At 57.2% G+C, this 18,917-nt stretch overlaps 2 protein-coding genes across 4 annotated transcripts; one reads left to right on the top strand and one right to left on the bottom strand.

Annotated features, from left to right (window-relative positions):
- Positions 1-1,282: 1,282 nt before the first annotated feature.
- On the bottom strand, positions 1,283-8,000 carry GPR108 (G protein-coupled receptor 108). Its single transcript, XM_014553149.2, has 18 exons — positions 7,836-8,000; positions 6,986-7,105; positions 6,106-6,156; positions 5,812-5,894; positions 4,967-5,091; positions 4,801-4,862; positions 4,641-4,709; positions 4,440-4,544; positions 4,099-4,232; positions 3,933-4,008; positions 3,359-3,432; positions 3,161-3,278; positions 2,943-3,073; positions 2,813-2,856; positions 2,494-2,543; positions 2,199-2,282; positions 1,981-2,105; positions 1,283-1,766 (listed from the first exon to the last, which is right to left on the bottom strand). The coding sequence occupies exons 1-18, from the start codon at positions 7,953-7,955 to the stop codon at positions 1,694-1,696; spliced, it is 1,644 nt and encodes a 547-aa protein (XP_014408635.1). The 5' UTR covers positions 7,956-8,000; the 3' UTR covers positions 1,283-1,693.
- Positions 8,001-10,067: 2,067 nt separating this feature from the next.
- Positions 10,068-18,690, top strand: TRIP10 (thyroid hormone receptor interactor 10). Of its 3 annotated transcripts, XM_032465745.1 has the most exons (15): positions 10,068-10,220; positions 11,393-11,508; positions 11,593-11,649; positions 12,511-12,658; positions 12,734-12,796; positions 13,015-13,119; positions 13,206-13,334; positions 13,898-14,044; positions 14,157-14,351; positions 15,399-15,566; positions 15,829-15,938; positions 17,472-17,604; positions 17,827-17,975; positions 18,059-18,180; positions 18,281-18,690. In XM_032465745.1, the coding sequence occupies exons 1-15, from the start codon at positions 10,197-10,199 to the stop codon at positions 18,427-18,429; spliced, it is 1,815 nt and encodes a 604-aa protein (XP_032321636.1). In that variant the 5' UTR covers positions 10,068-10,196; the 3' UTR covers positions 18,430-18,690. The 3 variants fall into 3 exon arrangements, with proteins under 3 accessions (XP_032321636.1, XP_032321637.1, XP_032321638.1); XM_032465746.1 differs by lacking the exon at positions 13,898-14,044; XM_032465747.1 differs by lacking the exon at positions 15,399-15,566.
- The last annotated feature ends 227 nt before the right edge of the window (positions 18,691-18,917 follow it).

Genomic DNA, 18,917 nt, shown 5'->3' with positions numbered 1-18,917 from the left:
ATGATCCTTGTGATGACAATGTGTCCACCAGAGAAACCCAGAATTATCCCTCATTCTGAGATCCTTCATTTAATCATACCTGCAAAGTGGCTCTTGTCATGTAAGGGAACATAATCATGGGTTCTGGGGGTCAGGATGGGGACACGCTGGAGGAGTCATGAGTCTGCCTCTCCCAGCATTCATGTGGAGTAAAACATCCACCCTGTGTGGCCATATCTCTCCATGCTTTAAACTCTTCCTTGGCTCTGTGAGACCCAGCATCCAGTCCAAGTGTGTCTGCCTATCTTCAGGCTGCCGCCGGCTGCCCTTGTCCCTCCACTGGCCCCAGCCAGACCTGCAGCACAACTCGCAAGCTATTCTGGGCATTGCCTTGCTGCATAACTTCCTCAGTCTGCAATGCCTTCCCACTTCCTTCTTTGTCTGGCTGGGCTATATGTTCATCTGGGCCCCAGTTATACATGTTTCCGCTTGCAGGAAACCTTGACCTCAGCCCTGGTTCCCTTCCCCTGTCCCATGACTGTGCCCCGCCCCCCACACACACCAAGGAATAGCGCTCAGAGCTCCAAAAGAGGTCTAGTGTTTGAGTTAAAGGATGAAGCATGGCGGGGGAAGAAATGCATCCTGGGAGCCTGACTGCAGGTGTGTGCAGCTGCATCTCTAACCTGCCGTGATCCCTGAAGCTTCAGGGAAATCCAGGAAAGGCCAGGCTGTGTGGGAGGGCACTGTGCTGAGCCACTGACTCCCACTACCACCCGTGACACTCAACTCTACAGGGTCCCCATTTTACATGCCAGGAAACAGAGAGATTAAGCCGCTTCACAGGGTCACACACCAAATAGGGAGCAAGGTCAAGAGGCTTGGTGGCCGGGAGCCTAGGTGCAGAGGGGCGGTGCACACGGTGGTAAAGGACAGCTCTGGAACCAGACTGCTGGCCATTTGAGTCCTGAGCCTTCCAACAATTTGCTCGCTGTGTCACCTTGGGCAAATTACACAGACTCTCTGTGCTGCCTAAGATTTTGAATCAGTTAAAGACTATGGAGGCCTTAGAATAGGGTGTGGCATATAGCAATCACTTGGCTTCCTGTGGGCCTTTCAACCCCTCCAGCCTTTGCACGTGTCGTCCCCTCCTCTGCATCCTTTCCTCACTTCTCTGTTCACCTCTGATTCCCCAGGCCGGGCCAGGGCCCTGTGATGAAAACGTCCGGCGACACGAGTGCTGGGACTGGGCGGTCTGGGTCGCGGCACCGCCCGCAGCACCCAGCACGGGACCCAACATGCAGCAGTCACTCCATTAACATTTATTGACTGCAAAGCAGTGGGTGCTGAGCCCTCTCCCGCCCCCCTCACCCCGCCCCCAGCACGCGTCTCCAAACTTCAAACACAGCCTCTCCGTTAGCGCTCACGCCTCAGAGAGGCAAGAACCCGGGGCAGGAAAACAGACTGGTCATCATTGTACAGCTGCAAGTAGGGGGTGGTCCCGGGTGGGGACAGGGCTGCTCAGCACTTGAGGCGGTGGGAGGCTGTCTGTCTTCTTCGGGACAGGCTCCAGGAACTCGGGTCTCGGGGAGCTGGGTGCCGTACGAGCACTGGCCCCCTCCTCCTCCTCCCAGCCGCGCTCTGGGAGATGCTACAGTGAGGAACGTGTGAGGAGAGGACGAAGGAGGACGAAGGACTGTCCGAGGTGGGGACATCATCATAACAGTTCTCGCCCGCTGGCCGTTTTGTTGACCTTGGACAGGCCTTCCCGGAACCCAGAATCTGTCATTCTGGAGGCAGACAGCAAGGGAGTGAGCCAGGAGCTGAGGGGTACCAGGCTCCGTCCACCCACCCCATAGCCTCCTGGCCCAGCCCCAGGCCTCCGCCCTGCCCACCCAGGCCCCCCACACCCACCCCGAAGCCTCTGGGGCCCCGCCCCGCGCCCAGCTGCCCAAGCCCCGCCCCTAGCCCTCACCCTCCCCCGCCCCCAGCGCCAGGACTCACATTTGCTCCATCTGCACGTCCTCCTCGTCCTCCTGGGGCAGCTGCAGGTACGGGTTATCCCTTGCGGGCTGGAACTTGCAGCCCGTGAGCACGAAGAAGGCGAGAGTGGAGCCCTCCACCAAGAGCTGGGGGCCGGCGGAGGGCAGAGCGGGAGCATCAGGCACGTGCCTCCAGCCTCCACCTCCGCTGTCTGTCTGTCCAGCCCTCCCGGTGCTCACCTGGTACAGCCACTGCCACTGGAAGGGCACGGCCACCCGCAGCAGGATGGCGATGATCCGCGTGAAGTAGATGTAACAGATGACCTGCAGGGACACGGGTGGGCACAGGGGCCGGGGGCCCACCGGGGTGTGAGACCACCAGGACTACTGGGGATACCTGGGGATGGGTCCTGGGGATTATGGGCAGAGGCGCAGGGCTCAGAGGGACTGCAGATGGAGGGGTTAGGGTGGATGTGCCAATGGGCTGGTTGCCCTCCCTCCAAAGCTCCCTCCCAGTGGGGAACAGGGTTCCTACCATGACGTAGTAATGCCGGAACAGCTTCAGCTTGGCCAGATTCACTGCCACTGAGGGGTGGGCAGAGAGAGCGGCGGTCAAGGGGAGGAGGCTGGGGACAGTTGAAATGGACAGGGGTAGAAGAGGGCTGGGACAGGGAGGACCTTGTGGGGAGGGAGGGTCTCTGGGGCATGGCATGGAGAGGGACGTCCAGGGGATGGTAGAGAGACAGGAGGAGGCAGGCAGCGGATGGAAGGGGCATCCTGGGCTCAGCAGGAGGGGCCGGGAGCTGGATGAGGGCTGCGGGCACAGCAGTCCTCCTGGGGGAGCAGCGCCTCACCCTTCCCGTCAGTGCCAGATGCGTCCTGGAGGTGCCGGATGGACCTGGGCCGGGGTAGGGGACACAGGGAGTGGTCAGCACTGCCTCCGCCCAGGCCGGCAGGGGAGGGGGTCCATCGAGGGAGCCTCACCAGACCACGGGGAAGAGGATGGTGCCGCAGCAGATGAGATCCACCAGGAAGAGGATCTCCCTCCAGACCCTATAGTCGCTGGCGCCCTCCTCTCGGGACTCCATGACGATGTAGGCCACGTTGGCCAGGACCTGCGGGGGCAGGGGGGTGCACAGGTGGGTATGCCTGGCGTGGGCACGCCCTCACCCCTCTCCCACCCCTGGGGCCTCCGTCCACACCTGCAGTGGGATCACAATCCCGAAGATCTTCTTCTCCTTGTCAGACAGGACGTACTTGACGAAGGCCCAGCCGGAGCCGATCAAGGCGATGGTGATGAAGAGGAGGGCGCCCTTCAGCCTGGGGCAGGAGGTGTGGTGAGACTGCAGAGCCCGGCCCTCCCCTGCCCGCCACCCAGCCCCGCAGAGGGGGGCACTCACAGATGCGTGATGTAGTGCATGACAGCGAGGCCTTCGATGGGGTGGCCCTGACTGTTGATGAAGTAGTAGTTGATCTGGAGGTGGATGGACAGATGGACAGTCAGATAGATGAAAGGAGGGGGCGGGAGGGGGTGGTTACAACTGGGTGGATGGCAGGGACGTCGGATGGGTGGCCAGGAAGTTGACTGAACTGACGGTTATGATCGGGGTGGCAGGCGGGCTCAGAAACGGACAGTCACCGTCCGAACGATGGTCAGACAGGTGACTGGACAGAGGGATGGACAATCACACTTGGGACAATGGAGGGAAGGTCAGATGGATGGACAGTGAGACCATCAGCCAAGTGGACAGTCACAGCTGGGCCAACGGTCAGACTGAAAGGTGGGCCATCACGGCTAGACAAAAGGACCGGAGGGACAGCTGGCCACCATGATAAAAATGGATAGACACGTGGATGGCCAATTAGAGCGCCCAGTCCAGGGTCTGCAGAGGTCTGGGGAATGGCCTGTAGAGATGTTTCCTGGCCCTGGAGACCCCAGCCCAGCCCCTCCTGCTCCCGGCCCAGGGCTCTCACACTGTGGAAGAGGAGGGAGATGCTCTTGGTGAAAGCCAGGGCCGCCATGAGCCAGTGGATCTTGAAGACATTGTACCTGGTGACGAGTTGGGGACAGAGGGAGTGGTAGGGCATCGGTTAGGGTGTGATGAGGGAGGTGGGGGACCCCCAGGGGCAGGGGCATTACGTGTTCTTGCAGAGGACGGACACCCAGAAGATGCCGGCAGCCAGGAAGCAGGCGGACATGATCATGTAGAGCTTGAAGAGGGGGATTTCCGCAGCCGACAGGAAGCCCTCGGGGTTCTTCTCCCGGATCATTACCTGCGTGGGGCGGGCAGTGGTGGTGGGGGGAGGGTTGCACACTAGCTCTGGGCTTGCAGGGCCACGAGTGTGAGTCACCAGCTCTCCCTCTCTCTCGCCGGCCGACTCCCCATTTCTCAGCCTCAGTCTTCCTGTCTTCCAAATGGGCATGGTGTACCTGGCCCGGCATCAGTGCTCCGTGAACCCGCTGCCCGCCCCTGCTCTCACCGTGATGTCGAACGGCTGCTCCCGTCCGGGCACGGAGTTGTAGCAGTTGTGGAAGTTGAGGTTGTACTGGCCTTCCTCGGCCCTGGAGCCGATCACCACGTGGAACTGGGGAGGGGGTGCGGACAGAGGGGAGAGGAGGCTTCAGCTTGGGAGTCTCCACTCCGGGGAGGGGTGGAGCTGCAGGCACTCACAGACACTCACACTGAAGTTGTAGGAGTTATTGAGATGGCCCAGGCCCAACACCAGCTCCTGGTCTTTCCTACTGACGCCCTGGGGGGCGGAGGGGGACAGAACATCTCCATCACCATCAGCTGCTCCCAGGGGGCCGGCTTTCCTCCCTCCCGCCCTGGCTTCCCCAAACCTGTTGGTCTCCTTGTGACATTGTGGGTTTCAACTTGGCCTTGTTGGGGGCAGTGGTGGTCCCTGTGGGGGACAGGTGGATGAGTTTAGAGGACAGACGGCAGACGGATTGGGGGGCGGAGCATGGAGCGGCCACGCCCCCCCCCCGCCCCGTTAACCGGACTCACCGCTGTCCACCTTGGGGGTGATCGCGTGCTCTGACTTCGGGAGCCCCAGTTCGGAGGGCTCTTGGGGGAGGAGCCCAGGAGAGATGAAGAGCTTCTTCTGCTCCCCATACTTTCGCACCTGGACCCTGGGGGAGGAGGCCGGGAGCCTGAAGGCTGGGGTGAGGCAACACCAGCTGTGCCGAGGGACTCAGTGGCTCCTCTGGGTCTCCTCTCTGGGGGCCAGCGTTGGGCCCAATCGGTGGTCACCAAGTTTCAGCATTTGGCCACCACCCATCAGATGGCTGCCGCATCCCTATGCTGACCACACCAGCGATTATTTGTTGTTTCCTGTGATTTTGAGTCACTCATTCTACTGAAGTCCATTGTTTAAAAAGAAAATGCTGTATTTACAAAAATGCCAATTATACAGAGAGGCATCAGGGTATCACTGGACCCTGGTGTCAGGCTGTTTGGCTTCAAATCCCAGCTTTTGGGCCTCAGTTTTTTCATTAGAATGGGGATAACAATGGTACAAGGAATCAATGAGTTAACACCTGTAAAGCTCGCAGGACACTGCCTCGTGCATAGGGAGCAGGCAACAAGTATGAATGACTCTTCTTAATTCTCACAACACCCCTCTGGGGCGGACTTCTGCCCTGAGACGCCAATACTCCCCGGACACCCCTCCCTTCTCTCTGTCCCATAATCAGAAGGCTTGAAGGCAAAATTAAAAAGCCGGTGGCTTTCTTCCCAAGGGAGTCAAGATTCTCTCTGGCTGGCTTCATTCCTGAACAGTTCATGTGGGTATTACAACCAGGGAAACACAAATGATGGATCTTTAGGGGATCCACCCCCCCCCAACTCACTGCAGATCCTTGGTGTTGATGAGGAAGAGAACCAGGGAGTTGCTACTGTTCTTCCAGAGAGGACAGTCGTGGGAGTCCTGGCTCTGGAGAGTGGGCAGCAGGGAGGCTTGGTTACCCACTCCCACTGGCCCAGCCTCACCCTGCCTCCCTCCCCATCCACTGGGACAAGGGTCTCTTCCTGCTCCCTCCTCTGGGAAAGAACAGGGGCCTCTGGTTTCCAGAGGACAGACAGCCCTCCCCTCCCACTGCCCCAGTCTCTCCTCCTTCCCTCCCCACCAGACTCCCTCCACTCACTGAGTAGGAGCGAATGCTGCCAGATCGAACGCGGGTCAGACTGAACCCCACCTGGCAGGTGGAAAGAAGAGGGGACAATGAGAGGGACGCTAGCAGGGGCCTCCAAGCCACCTTTCAGTGGCAATAGATCCATAACCTCAACTTTCCTGGATACCTACTACATTCAAATCGGGTACTCACTGACTGACTTTTCCAACAACCCCTCAGCACCCCCAACCCTCTTCCTTTAACTGCTAACCATCCGTGCCTCTCGACTGGGATGTCACTTCCCCAGGGAGACCCTTGCTGGTCCTCTGGACCTGGCCCACCCTGATCCCCCCATCCCATTTAAAATGCTGATGTGAAAAATAAATTAAATAGAATGTTCACGGCTTCCTGCTTTGGGCTCTGAAATCCAGCACACTTGGATCTACACCCCGGTTCTGGGACTCTGAGCAATTCACATACCTCAGAGTCTGTGTAAACACCTGTAAAATTGGGTTTACAGGTGTAACATTTTCACAGCATCCCTGAGAGGTGCCTGTGATGGATCAGACCCATGGAAATTGATCTGCATGGTACCTGGTACATGGTACCCAGGGGCTGTTCAGTAAATACTACCTACTCATTTTAACTTTAGGAACTGGGGCTGTCTTGTTCACTGGTATGCTCCCTTCCCCGCCCCCAGCTCAGTGCCTAGCACATACTGCATAGATTTTATTATTCCCATGTTACAGATGAGGAAACAGAGGGCTCAGAGAGGCCAAGGGATTTGCCCAAGATCACATGGGTGAGAGGCAGAGCTAGAATGTGAATCCAGAACCAGATGCGGCAATGAGGGGGGTAGTTCAGGAACTTGTGCACCTCTCCCTCTTCCAGCAAACTCCTCAAAGCTCCTCACCAGCGGGGCTTTCTCTTCTGTCTCCGGGAGGCCCAGCCGCAGGAGGCTCAGGTCCACCTCCAGGGAGCCGTTGGTGTAGAAGCCGAAACTGTTCAGCTGAATGTCTGCTCGCTTCTCCCCCTGCCGGAGGAGGAGGCAGAGGCAGTTCAGACTTCCCACCAGCCCAGCCCCCGGGCTCTGGTATAAGGTTCCCCCAAGGGCCTTGGTCCCCTCCTGGTATCCCTATATTTAGGACAGGTCCAAAGGGTGACAGAAGAGGCAGAGAAGGCCACCCCGGAGGCTGTGACCCCAGACCAATCCCAGGCAGGGACAGGGTGGCTCTGGATTCTCTGGCCACTGTTCGGAGAGTCCAGGAAGAGAAAACCTGGGACACCTGTAAGTCCCCTCACTGAGTGAGCACCACTTGGAGAGCAGAGTTAGGCATCGTGGTACGCCTGGCCCTCATCTCCGGGAAAATTTTTAGATTACAACTGAACCCCCAAGACCCCAGTGAGTACCTAGAGGACCCCATTCTAGAACCCCGAGGGACTTTCCTGGGCGGCGTCAAGGGTCCCTAACGCCCCCAAAGCGATCCCAAGAATTTACAGGGCTCGGAGTCTCGGGTCGCAGGAGATGAAGCCCCACCCTCGGTGGGCGGGGCACGACCCTAGCGTGGCTGGCCAGGCCACTCCAACAGGAGGACTGAGGGGGATTCCTCGGACGAGACCACTCCGGGCTTGGAAGCGGGGTCCCCGGATCGCTCCATTCCGCGTAAGGAGCGGGGGAGGGAGGACGAGACCACTCCAAGCCAGGGGCTTCTCCGGGGCAAAGCTGCGCACCCCACCCCAGACCGCCTCGCGGCGGGACTCACTGTCAGCGTTAGCCGGTGGATGCGCCCAGAGCAGCCGCCCAACAGCAGCAGCAGAAGTAGCCGGTGTCCCCACTCCGCGGGGCTGCGGAGGGCGAGCCCCCTCCTCTCGCTCACTGCCATCTCTGGAGCCACCTCCTCCCCTGACACCGCCTCTGGCGCCTCCGGGCCCGCCTACCGGTGAGCCAATCGCTGCACGGTGGGGGCCGACCTAATAGCGTTTTCGGCCCGCTCAACCAGTCAGCGCTCTTTTCCTCGCAAGCCCTCCCTATACGACACCAAATGGACAACAGCGGCTCCGAATGGGAGTGAGGATTTCGCTTAATCCCGCCTCCACCGTCACCAATCATTAGAAAGATTGTCCCGGATATAATCTGATAAACAGTCCATCCAACCAATTGTGGTAGATCTAATATCCGGTCCCCGGAGGGGAATTCCTCCACCCACTCGTAACTGACAGACTGGTTCAGAACTACAGTACCCGGAATGCAGTGGGAGCCGATAGCTCAATAGGGCATTTAATAAACTACATTTCCCAGTATCCCTAAGGACGGACTTCCTCTTTCTTACCCTGGGGATGTGGCTCCCAGCCAAAGCTCAGGGTTTTGGTAAACACACGCATTTGCTAAAGCCTGTCCTGTTCTCCTAATCTTCCTGATCCACTGAGAGGCCAAAACCTGCCCCCAAGCTAAACCTTAACCCTAGGATGACCTGTGATCTCAGGCTGAATCCCCAGCCTTAGATGAATCCTATTCTGGAGTGAGGCGCAGGAGGCCCACCCCCAGATCCCAGGCTGGTCTTGACTCAGGCTGAACCCCGGCCCAAGACTGAGCTCCCTACCTGCAGCTGAACCCCGACCTGAGCCTGAAACCCAGACTCCCCCGTCTCCTTCTACCCTTAACCTATACTGACCCTTAATCTCTGGCTGAGCTCCCACTGGGACTGAGTCCTGACCTCAGATTAGGACTGGACCCTGGACCTTAGTTTGAGTCGCAGGCCTTCAACTGGGTGGCTGACCCCTCTGCTAAGCCTCCGATCTCAGTCAAACCCCATCCTAACTGTGATCCCCTCCTGGGATAAATCCCAATTTCAGTTAGATCTGAGACCCTACCCCCAGGCTGAACTACCGAATCCCAGACCCCGGGCTGAGCTCCTGACTATTCTGATCCTTCAACCTCTGGAGCACAAGTCTACTCTGCAATTTGAGGTGTTCTAACTCAGAAGCCACCAGCAGGTGGGGCCAGGTCCCCGCAGAGCCATCGGTCCCAGTGTGGGCTCCTGGAGCTATCTTCCTGGGCTCCCCGGTCTTTGTACTGGGAGACCGGAGCCTCGGTGCCTAACTTGTCCCCATGGGGCCCGGAACCCCCAGCCCCAGCAGGGCAACTGTCACCTCAGTAGCCAAAGAGAAGAACCAAAGGCGGGAGAAGATGAAGGCAGTTGCTGCCGGGATCTCTCCCCTTTCATCCCAGTGCCTCAAAGGGATTAACAAGGTGTGAACAGACTTTTATGAGGGAGGTGACAGACTTCCAAAACACCAGGGCTCGAGTGTGGGAGGAGGGGCGGGGGTCGTTGGGGTCGGAGTCGGAATCCCAGGGTCGGTGCAGACAATTAAACCTGATTTGGCCTTAATGGATGCAACTGGAAAATGGGCAGGTGCAAGCACGAACTGGACGGAAGCCGGGGAAAGGCCTGGGCCCGGCGCCCCAAGGACGGCCTGTCCTCAGTTTCCCAGAGCAGACTTTAGGGAGGGAAGCAGGATGCGGTGGGGGCACTAATGGACCCAGCCTTGGCGGAGGCGCGTCCTGGGCAGGATCGAAGTCCTCCCATCCGCCCTGTGGCCGGAGGGACCAGACCATTAGTGGGACGACCGTAGACGTCTGGAGCCGGGCCGGCCCGCAAGAGCCGGGTGACCTCAGGTTCTCCCTGCGACGGGGTGGGGGAAGGACCTCTTGAGTTGGGATTTTATTGTCTTGGCACTTTAAGGAATAGTTGATAGGAAAGAGGAAAGGAAAAACAGTCCGGGGCGGAGCAGGGGTGGGGAGGACAAGAGGGTTTCAGGGGATTTGGAAAATGGGTGGGGGTCCTTTAAGGAGTCTGTCCAGCGGCGTCGGGTGGCGACGTTTCTTTAAGAGGGGGCGGGGCGTCCGTTGAGCCCCGCCTCTTTGGGGGCCCCACCTTCAGGGGGCTGTGCAGTGACTCCGCGCGGGCGGGGGCGTGGCAGAGTCTATGGGGCGTGACTGAGACTGGAGTGGGCGGGGCCTGAGCGGGGCGGGGCCCGGCTCACCGCCCTGGGCTGAGTCTCCCCTCGGAGGGCGGCGGGCGGCGGGGACCGGGTGCGGCGACGTCTGCATCGGCGGGAGCAGCATGGATTGGGGCACCGAACTGTGGGTGAGTCCGATTGGCCTGGCTCCAAGTTTTTCTCTTCCTGGAGTCTAGACCCCCACTTTGCCCCTGCAGTACCCTAGCGGGGGCTCTTCTCTTTCTCTTCCACCGATCCCCGGAATCCCCGCTCTCCGCCCCCATTCGGAGTTTCCCAGGGCGTTTCGGGACGCCTGGGAGCGGAGGGCGACCTTGCAGGAGTGGAGTAGGGAAACTGAGGTAAGGGGTTCAGAGTGAGGAGGGCAGAAGAAGCCCTGGGATCAGGCCGGGGCGGCCGGGAGAGGTCACCTATTTTGAGCACCCTGGTCTGGGCCGGCGGCTTATCTTACGGCCCCTGGGTCCCTGCCCGCCGTCCGCCTGTCCGGCTGGGGCGGGGGAGGGGACCCTCTGGCTACTTTCAAACCCACGTGGGACCTGGAAGTCCTGACCTCCCTTTCGTCGCCTCTAATCAACAATTAGGGGCTTGGGGACGCTGTAGGGGGGAGGGGGCTGCGGGGCTCGGCCTCAGCCCCCTCCCGCCATCCGCCCCAGGCCCTGGGAGGGGCCGCCACCAGGCCGCCTTTAACCTCTGCTGTGGAAGCCCCAGGAATTCACCTATCCAAACCGGGACCTCTAATTCCTCCTCTTTCTGGGGGGCGGTGACACTCCTGGGTTCCTGGGTGCCCCGGGGTAACTAGATCGCCCCCCACCCCAACTCTGGGATTTCTTTTGGAGGTGCAGTGGAGTCAATGAGCGGATCTGAATGCCCCCTCAGGGGATCCAGGGAAGCATGGCGACCGGGGGAACCTGGTGCCTGCCCTCTGGCCATTCTGGGGCCCCCCAAGCTTCGGGGAACCCTGCCCCTCTGGCCCTGACTCACGCCGGGCCGGCCGGATTTTCCAGAATCTGGGGGGGATTAGGGGAGCTGAGGCAGGGGGTGTGGCCTTGCCCCATTCCACACCCCTCTTGGCCGTCGGGAGAGGGGACCCTGTAGTCCGGCTGGGGCCCCGCCCCTGTTCCCTGGTCCTTCCCGGGAAGGGGAGGGGGTTCCCGCCGGTTTCCTGCCTCCCCCCGCGCCGCTCCGGGGCGGGGCCGGGAAGCCACTCCTTCTTGGAGCTCGGAGCCTTGAGGCTCCCCTGCGCCTGGTCGGCGGGCTGTGGGGTCGCAGGATCTTGACCCTAGTCCTCTCAATCCCCCGCTAGGATCAGTTTGAGGTGCTTGAGCGGCACACGCAATGGGGACTGGACCTGTTGGACAGATACGTGAAGTTCGTGAAAGAGCGGACCGAGGTGGAGCAGGCTTATGCAAAGCAGTTGCGGTGAGACCCTAGGGTGGACGCGCCCTTGGGTTAGGGGGAGCGGTTGGAGGGCTGGGGGCTCAGCCTTCCTGCCTCTCTCTGTAGGAGCTTGGTGAAAAAATATCTGCCCAAGAGACCTACCAAAGATGACCCTGAATCCAAGTAAGAATGAAGGGGCTGCAGGGCTAAATTTGGGAGGGTAGAGGGTGTTGGACCCACTTCCTCTCCCTCAAGCTGGACCACCCAAACCCAAACCGGTCCCCCACCTCTCACCTCAAGTCCACCTAGAGATCTGAGCTTGGATGCAGGAACCGTATTACTTGGGTTGGAGCTTTAAATCCACTACTTTCTAGCCCGACTGCTTTATCCAGTTTACTCAAGCTCTCCGCCTCCATTTTCCTCCCCTATTAAATGGGAGAGGCTCCAGCAGTTACTCAATGAGTGACCCTGGGCAAGTGACGGAGTTTTTGTGCCTCTGTTTTCCTCACCTGTGAATCAGGAATGATGATGATGATGACGGCCTTGTAGGGGCTCATGCGAAGCATAAGATGTGTTACAACAATGCCCAGCCCATTTCACTTTATTCTAGGCCCCCGGTTCCAGCATTCAAAAAGCTCTAGAAATTAAGTTTTTCTGGTAACTTGTTTGGAGGCCCGAACTGACTTAATGTTAATTAATTACAGTTACAGTCTTGCTTTTTTATCCTACTGAGCGTGAATGTCAATACTTCCCACTGCAAAAATACTTAGAGTGTTTGGTTACAAAATGCTGCCGCTGACACCACTAGGGTGATGCATAAAAGATGGTATAAGCATCTTATTCGCTTTTTAAAACCCCCAAAATTCTGAGTTCTGTGTCTCACTCAAAGGTTGGCAATAAGGATGGTGGACCAGAATGTATCATTGCTTCTGGGGTCAATGTCTTGGGGCTTACCCTTTCTCAAATGGAGGTGGGTCCTGGGGCATCTGGCTCCAGGGACCCTGACCCTCAGCCCGTGCCTCCTCCACTCCCCCCACCCCAAAGGTTCAGCCAACAACAGTCCTTCGTGCAGATTCTCCAGGAGGTGAATGATTTTGCTGGTCAGCGGGAGCTGGTGGCTGAGAACCTCAGTGTCCGTGTGTGTCTCGAGCTGGCCAAGTACTCACAGGAGATGAAGCAGGAGAGAAAGATGGTGGGTGATCCCCTCCCTGGGACTTCCCGAGGGCCCCTGCAACTGGGGTGAACCTTATCTGTCCTCTTTCCACAGCACTTCCAAGAAGGCCGTCGGGCCCAGCAGCAGCTGGAAGGTGGCTTCAAACAGCTGGAGAATGTGAGTTTGTGGGTGTGGAGAAGGGTGGCTCTGGTCCTGAGGAGCGGGCTGAGGGTTGCTGATCCACTGAGATACCCTCTTTGTCTGGCCCAGACCCCTCCTCCTCTGTGGGTTTCCAACCTGCCTGTTGCCCCCACCCCCACTTGCTGGGTGATGTCCCGCCAGTCCCTGAAACCTTGGTTGGCGGCTCCTTCATGCTGGTTCTGTCCCCAACACAGAGTAAGCGGAAGTTTGAGCGGGACTGCCGGGAGGCCGAGAAGGCAGCCCAGACCGCCGAGCGGCTGGACCAGGATATCAACGCCACCAAGGCTGATGTGGAGAAGGTGCTGGTGTGGTCTGAGACAGGCTTGGGGGTCAGGGTTGGGCAGGGCCAAGACCTGGCAGTGACCCCCGCCTCCATATTCCTCAGGCCAAGCAGCAAGCCCACCTTCGGAGTCACATGGCAGAAGAAAGCAAAAATGAGTACGCAGCCCAACTGCAGCGGTTCAACCGAGACCAGGCTCACTTCTACTTTTCCCAGATGCCCCAGATATTTGATGTGAGTGCTTCAAACCTCCAGCCTGACGACACACAGTTAACGAACTCCTACACATTTGTTAAAAACCCCAGCTATAATGCCCTAATCTCTGAATTGAAAGGAAATTAGAAACAAATAATCACGGTGAGCTCTACTTTTACTCAAGCTGTTCTTTTTGCCAGAGGGGTCTTTCTTTTCTTTTGAAACTCCTGTCCTCTCTTTCAGACCTCAGCTCTAACAACCCCTCTTCAAAGGTCTTGAATTTCCCCACTTCTGTTTCAGCTTCTGTCCCAAGCCTGGGACTGGCAGTATCTGTGCGGGGTCTGCTTTTTCTTCCAATCCCTGACTCCATTTTCACCTCCTTTAAGAAGCCTCCCTGGGCAAGAAGGGGAGGTCCTCAAAGTCCCCCCTGAAATGGCCCTGTATGACATTGACCCAGAAATCTCTGTGTTTTCCCCGCCAGCCTGGGCTTGGGGCTGGGGCTGGGGGCCAGAGTGGCTCTCCATCATGCTTGTGGAGTGAATCACTCTGCCACCGCACCCCCACCAGCACCCCTGAGAACTCCCCCGCCCCTGTCCCTATAGAAGCTTCAGGACATGGATGAGCGCCGGGCCACCCACCTGGGGGCTGGGTACGGGCTCCTGTCAGAGGCTGAGCTGCAGGTGGTGCCCATCATTGCCAAGTGTTTGGAGGGCATGAAGGTAGCTGCAGACGCTGTGGATGCCAAGAATGTAGGTGCCTGGTCCCGGGCAAGTGGACCGCTTGGTGGGCAGAAGGAGGAGGAGCCGGAAGGCTGGACACCCAGTCTTGCCCCTGACTGCCCTCTCCCACCCACTCCCACAGGACTCCCAGGTCCTCATTGAACTGCACAAATCTGGCTTCGCCCGCCCTGGCGACGTGGAATTTGAAGACTTCAGCCAGCCCATGAACCGAGCGCCCTCAGATAGCAGCCTGGGCACCCCCTCAGATGGGCGGCCCGAGCTCCGAGGCCCGGGCCGCAGCCGTGCTAAGCGCTGGCCCTTCGGCAAGAAGAACAAGGTGGGAGCCGGGGCCCTTGGGGTGGAGGGGATGAACGTGAGTGGGGACAGCAGGGGCCCCCACTGAGTCAGCCCCAGCTGCCGGAACGCTGAGTCCCGGGCAGGAATTTTCCTCTTGGCTGCTGGCCCAGGCTGGAGGGAAGGAAGGCGGCCGGGCGATTGGCCTGGGAGTCCCCCGAGGCTGAGGGGTGGGTGGCGAGGAGGGGGGCCTGTGGCGTCTGTCTGCTGCTTCTCAGGATGCTGGGCGAAGGCCTGCCTGTGGGATTTGGGGCTGGGTGAGGGCTTGGGTCACCAGTCCCAGGGCCTGCCCTGAGTCTCTCCAATCCTCCGATGGGTCTCTGGGCCCCCCAACCTCAGGCTGTTTTTTCCTGGGATTTTTGGCTTTCAACGTCAGTCACATACCTGAACACCCCTGGCTTATACCTTTGAACTACTCTCCTCCCCACTTTGTTTATACCTTTGACTCCTGTTTTATACTTTTGATCCCTTGTGACATATACTTTGATACCTCTTTTCAGTTTATAGATGAAATCCCCCAGCTTAAACCCCAGCTGTGACCCTTCTGGTATTTCATGCCTTTGACTCTTCTCTGAGCTTGTCCTTGACCTTGATGGCCCCATATTTGTCTGAGACCTTGACTCCTGCATGCCTCTCCCTCCACCTTCTAGACTGTGAGCCCAGAAAGCCAGGGGGGAGCAGAAACATGGGCCTCCCTGCGCCCCCAAGCCCCCTGTTTTAAGTACCAGGTATAGGATGCAAGGGACGTGGGAGATCCGTGGGGAGGGAGGGGTCTGGACTTCTGGCTCACAATCTAATGCACTCCTGCCACCACCCAGATTTTTGTGTTGCTCTTTGCATGTATTTTCTGTGTGTGATTGTGCATCTTGAGTTGTGGTTTTCTTACTTTTTTTTTTTTTTTTGTCTTTTCTCCATTTGGTTTTTTTGTCCTTTTTCTTTATTGCGTCCACCATTCGTCCGTTCATCCGTCCTTGTTCACTACATCTTCCCCCACTTCCTGACCTGTGCCCTTCCTGGCCCCCGCCGGTAGCCACGCCCCCCACCCCTCTCCCCCCTGGGGGGCCCCCTGCCATCAGCATTACCTAATGGACCCCCGTCCCCCCGCTCCGGCCTCGACCCCTTGGCCATACTGAGTGAGATCAGTAAGTCGGTCAAACCCCGGCTAGCATCCTTCCGCAGCCTTCGAGGCAGCCGTGGGGTAAGTGAGGCCTCTGGGGGGGAGGAGGGGGCGGCCCCAGCCCGCCCAGCCGCCGGGTGGCGGGACCCTGGGCTCGCTTCCTGCCGCTGGCTGGGCCCCCTCCTCCCATTGCCCCACCTGGACCTGCTTTGCTCTGTGCATGGCCTTGCCCCCCAAGAACCTTGGGTGGGAAGGAAGGTGGACTTGGAGTGTCTTAGGAGTGTCTTAGAGCCTGGAAGCTCAGACTCTGTGATCCCAAACTCAGTCCTCTTCCACCTTGCAGACAGTGGTGACTGAGGATTTCAGCCACTTGCCCCCAGAGCAGCAGAGAAAGCGGCTTCAGCAGCAGCTGGAAGAACGGAACCGTGAACTACAGAAGGAAGTCGACCAGAGGTAAGGAGAGGTGGTGGGCAGGTCAGGAACAAAGCAAAAATTACAAATGAATTATGTTGAAATGGTCCTCGAAGATCTCCCCAGTAAGCCCCAGGCCGTGATGGATTTATAGGTGATTCCTACCCCACTTAGGAGAAATAGTTATGTCCCATCTTACACAAGTCATTCCAGCAAACAGAAAAAAGAGTGAGAGCTGCTAGCCTGTTTAGGAGGCAGGTGGAATCTTGATTCCAAAATTGAGCTAGCAAGACTTCAAGAAAGTCAAATGATGGGTTTACTTTCCTTTACTTATGATCTTAGATGCAAAATCCTAGCCAAGCAAGTCCAATGGTGTATTAAAAAATAATATATCACGTGGGTACTAGTGATTGCACAACACAAATTAGTTTAATGCCATGGAACTGTACACTTAAAAATAGCTCAAATGGGAAATTTTATATTATGTATATTTTACCATAAGAAAAAAATAAGAATAAAAGACCAAAACAAACAAACCAAAAAAAACATGATAAGTCGGAGGTTATCGCTGTCATGCAAAGATGGTTCAATATCTAAAAATCTACCAGTCTGATTCAGTATGTTAATCAGCTCAAAGGGGGAAAAAAAAGCATATGGTTATTCATTTAATAACTCAAAACACTAACAATAAAAAAAAAAAAAACCCTGCCAGATTAAAAAAAAGACAATCTTTTACTCACTCTTTCCAAGCAACAAGATTCTCTTCCCAGTCCTCTTACATAATAAGAATGACGGTTGCCACTTGCAGACAGGCAGCCAAATTATATCTTGCCATTTTCACAGAACCTCTTGTACAAAACAGCTTTTATGGATGTAAAGTTCTATTCAGAACTCTAGAGTTCCTGAGTTTTCATGGGGTGTGAGTTATGGATGAGTGCTCTAGAGTTGAGACAGACTGGCTTTGAATTCTAGCTGTTTCCAGACCTCCGTTTTCTCATCTGTACTATGCATGAGGTGTTAGGACTGGAAAGAAACTGAACCCAGGTTTGACGTACTCCAAAGGTCTGTGCTTGTAGCTGTTCCTATCTGTCTATGTAGACACGGAGAAGATCCGGCCTAGGGACGAGTGGCAATAACGCCTAGCATCTACAGAAGGTTATTGTGTGCCAGGCACTATTCCAAACATCTTTCTTGCATCATTAGGATTCCTGTTTTCCTAAGAACTTTTGAGCAGAGGTAGGATCACGATTGACCTGTTAGTACGGTGTCTCTAATGCCTAGAATGGGTTCTTGGCACACAGTAGTCACTCAAGATACATCTGAATAACTAAAGGCACTGTTCTAATCTTTACAACAGCTCCCACGAGATATACAGATATATTCTCATTTTTTAAGGCAAGCATCCTGAGACAAAGTTTCAGTAACTTAACTCAAACTCACACAACTCAGAAATGGCCCACAGTGGGATTGGAAGCCAGGCTAGAAAGCCCTGGCTGAGCTCCTGGGAGCCAAGCCCATGTGTTTTGGCTTGTTAAATCACATGGGATTCTTTCTCCTCTGTCTGCTTTGTCCTAGGGAAGCCCTGAAGAAAATGAAGGATGTATATGAGAAGACACCCCAGATGGGGGACCCAGCCAGCTTGGAACCCCGGATCACAGAAACCCTGAACAACATTGAACGACTGAAGTTGGAAGTGCAGAAGTATGAGGTCAGGGAAGACCCTGGGGAGGGGTGGGGGCCAGCGGGCCTGGCTGAGTCACTTCCCCGGGGGGGGGGGTAGGGGGGACAGGGAGGTGTTGTGGGGGGACTCCAGCTGTTTCTCATCACAGCCTTGGGTGTGCATGGGTGATCTCAGGAAACCTCCCGGGCCCAGAGCGGGCTGACCCTGGAGCCCTGCCCTGGAACTGACCGTGTGGTCCCCTCCTCTCAGACTTGGCTGGCGGAAGCTGAGAGCCGGGTCCTAAGCAACCGGGGGGACACTCTGGGCCGGCATGCTCGGCCTCCAGACCCCCCAGCCAGCGCCCCCCCAGACAGCAGCAGCAGCAGCAGCAACAGCGGATCACAGCGTAACAAGGAGAGGTGAGCAGGGAGGCGAGTCTGAGTCTGCCCAGGGGCCGGGGCGGAGGAGGGCTGTCCTCATCTGTTTTGCCCTCTCCAACCAGCTCTGAAGAACCCCCCTCAGAGGAGGGTCAGGATGCTCCCATCTACACAGAGTTCGATGAGGATTTTGAGGAGGAACCTGCATCCCCCATAGGTCACTGTGTGGCCATCTACCACTTTGAAGGTAAGGACAGCCCACGTGGCACATCAGTGGCTTGGGGGGCCGTCTTTATGGCTAGATTCGCCTAAAGCAGACCTGAGCCCACCACCACCCCATGTCACAGGGTCCAGCGAGGGTACCATCTCCATGGCGGAGGGCGAAGACCTTAGTCTCATGGAAGAGGACAAAGGCGATGGCTGGACCCGGGTCAGGCGGAAACAGGGAGATGAAGGTTACGTGCCCACCTCCTACCTCCGTGTCACGCTCAACTGAACCCTGCCAGAGGCGGGAAGAGGAGGGCTGTTGGCTGCTGCTTCTGGGCCGTGGGGGGCCCCAGGACCTACGCACTTTATTTCTGCCCCCGTGGCTTCGGCTGAGACCTGTGTAACCTGCTGCCCCCCCCACCCCACTCCTCACCCCGGATGGACCCCGCTGTGCCTTCCACCATCGATGTACATACTCATGTTTCAAATCTTTTCTTCCTGCCTCTTGGCTGGGGCCATTTTGTTTTATATAAAAAAATTATGGAAAGCTCCTGCTGTCTGAGCCTTAATGGGAGATCCGGATATTGGGACTGGATGATCAAACACCACCCTCCTTCTGGGTCACACAGGGGAGGAAGGGGAGGTGAACTTGGGTACACCTTGTACCAACCTTACCTCTTCTCTGATGCCAAAAGGGAGGCGGGTGCCCGATGACATCCCTTTGGTGTTCATCACAGCTTACCGGGAACAGGAAGCACCTTTTGAATACCTACTGTG

The sequence above is a fragment of the Camelus ferus genome, chromosome 22, assembly GCF_009834535.1.
Source record: "Camelus ferus isolate YT-003-E chromosome 22, BCGSAC_Cfer_1.0, whole genome shotgun sequence".
Lineage (NCBI taxonomy): Eukaryota > Metazoa > Chordata > Mammalia > Artiodactyla > Camelidae > Camelus > Camelus ferus.
Note: the sequence above shows the minus strand (reverse complement) of the source record. Positions and strands in the feature narration are given on the sequence as shown.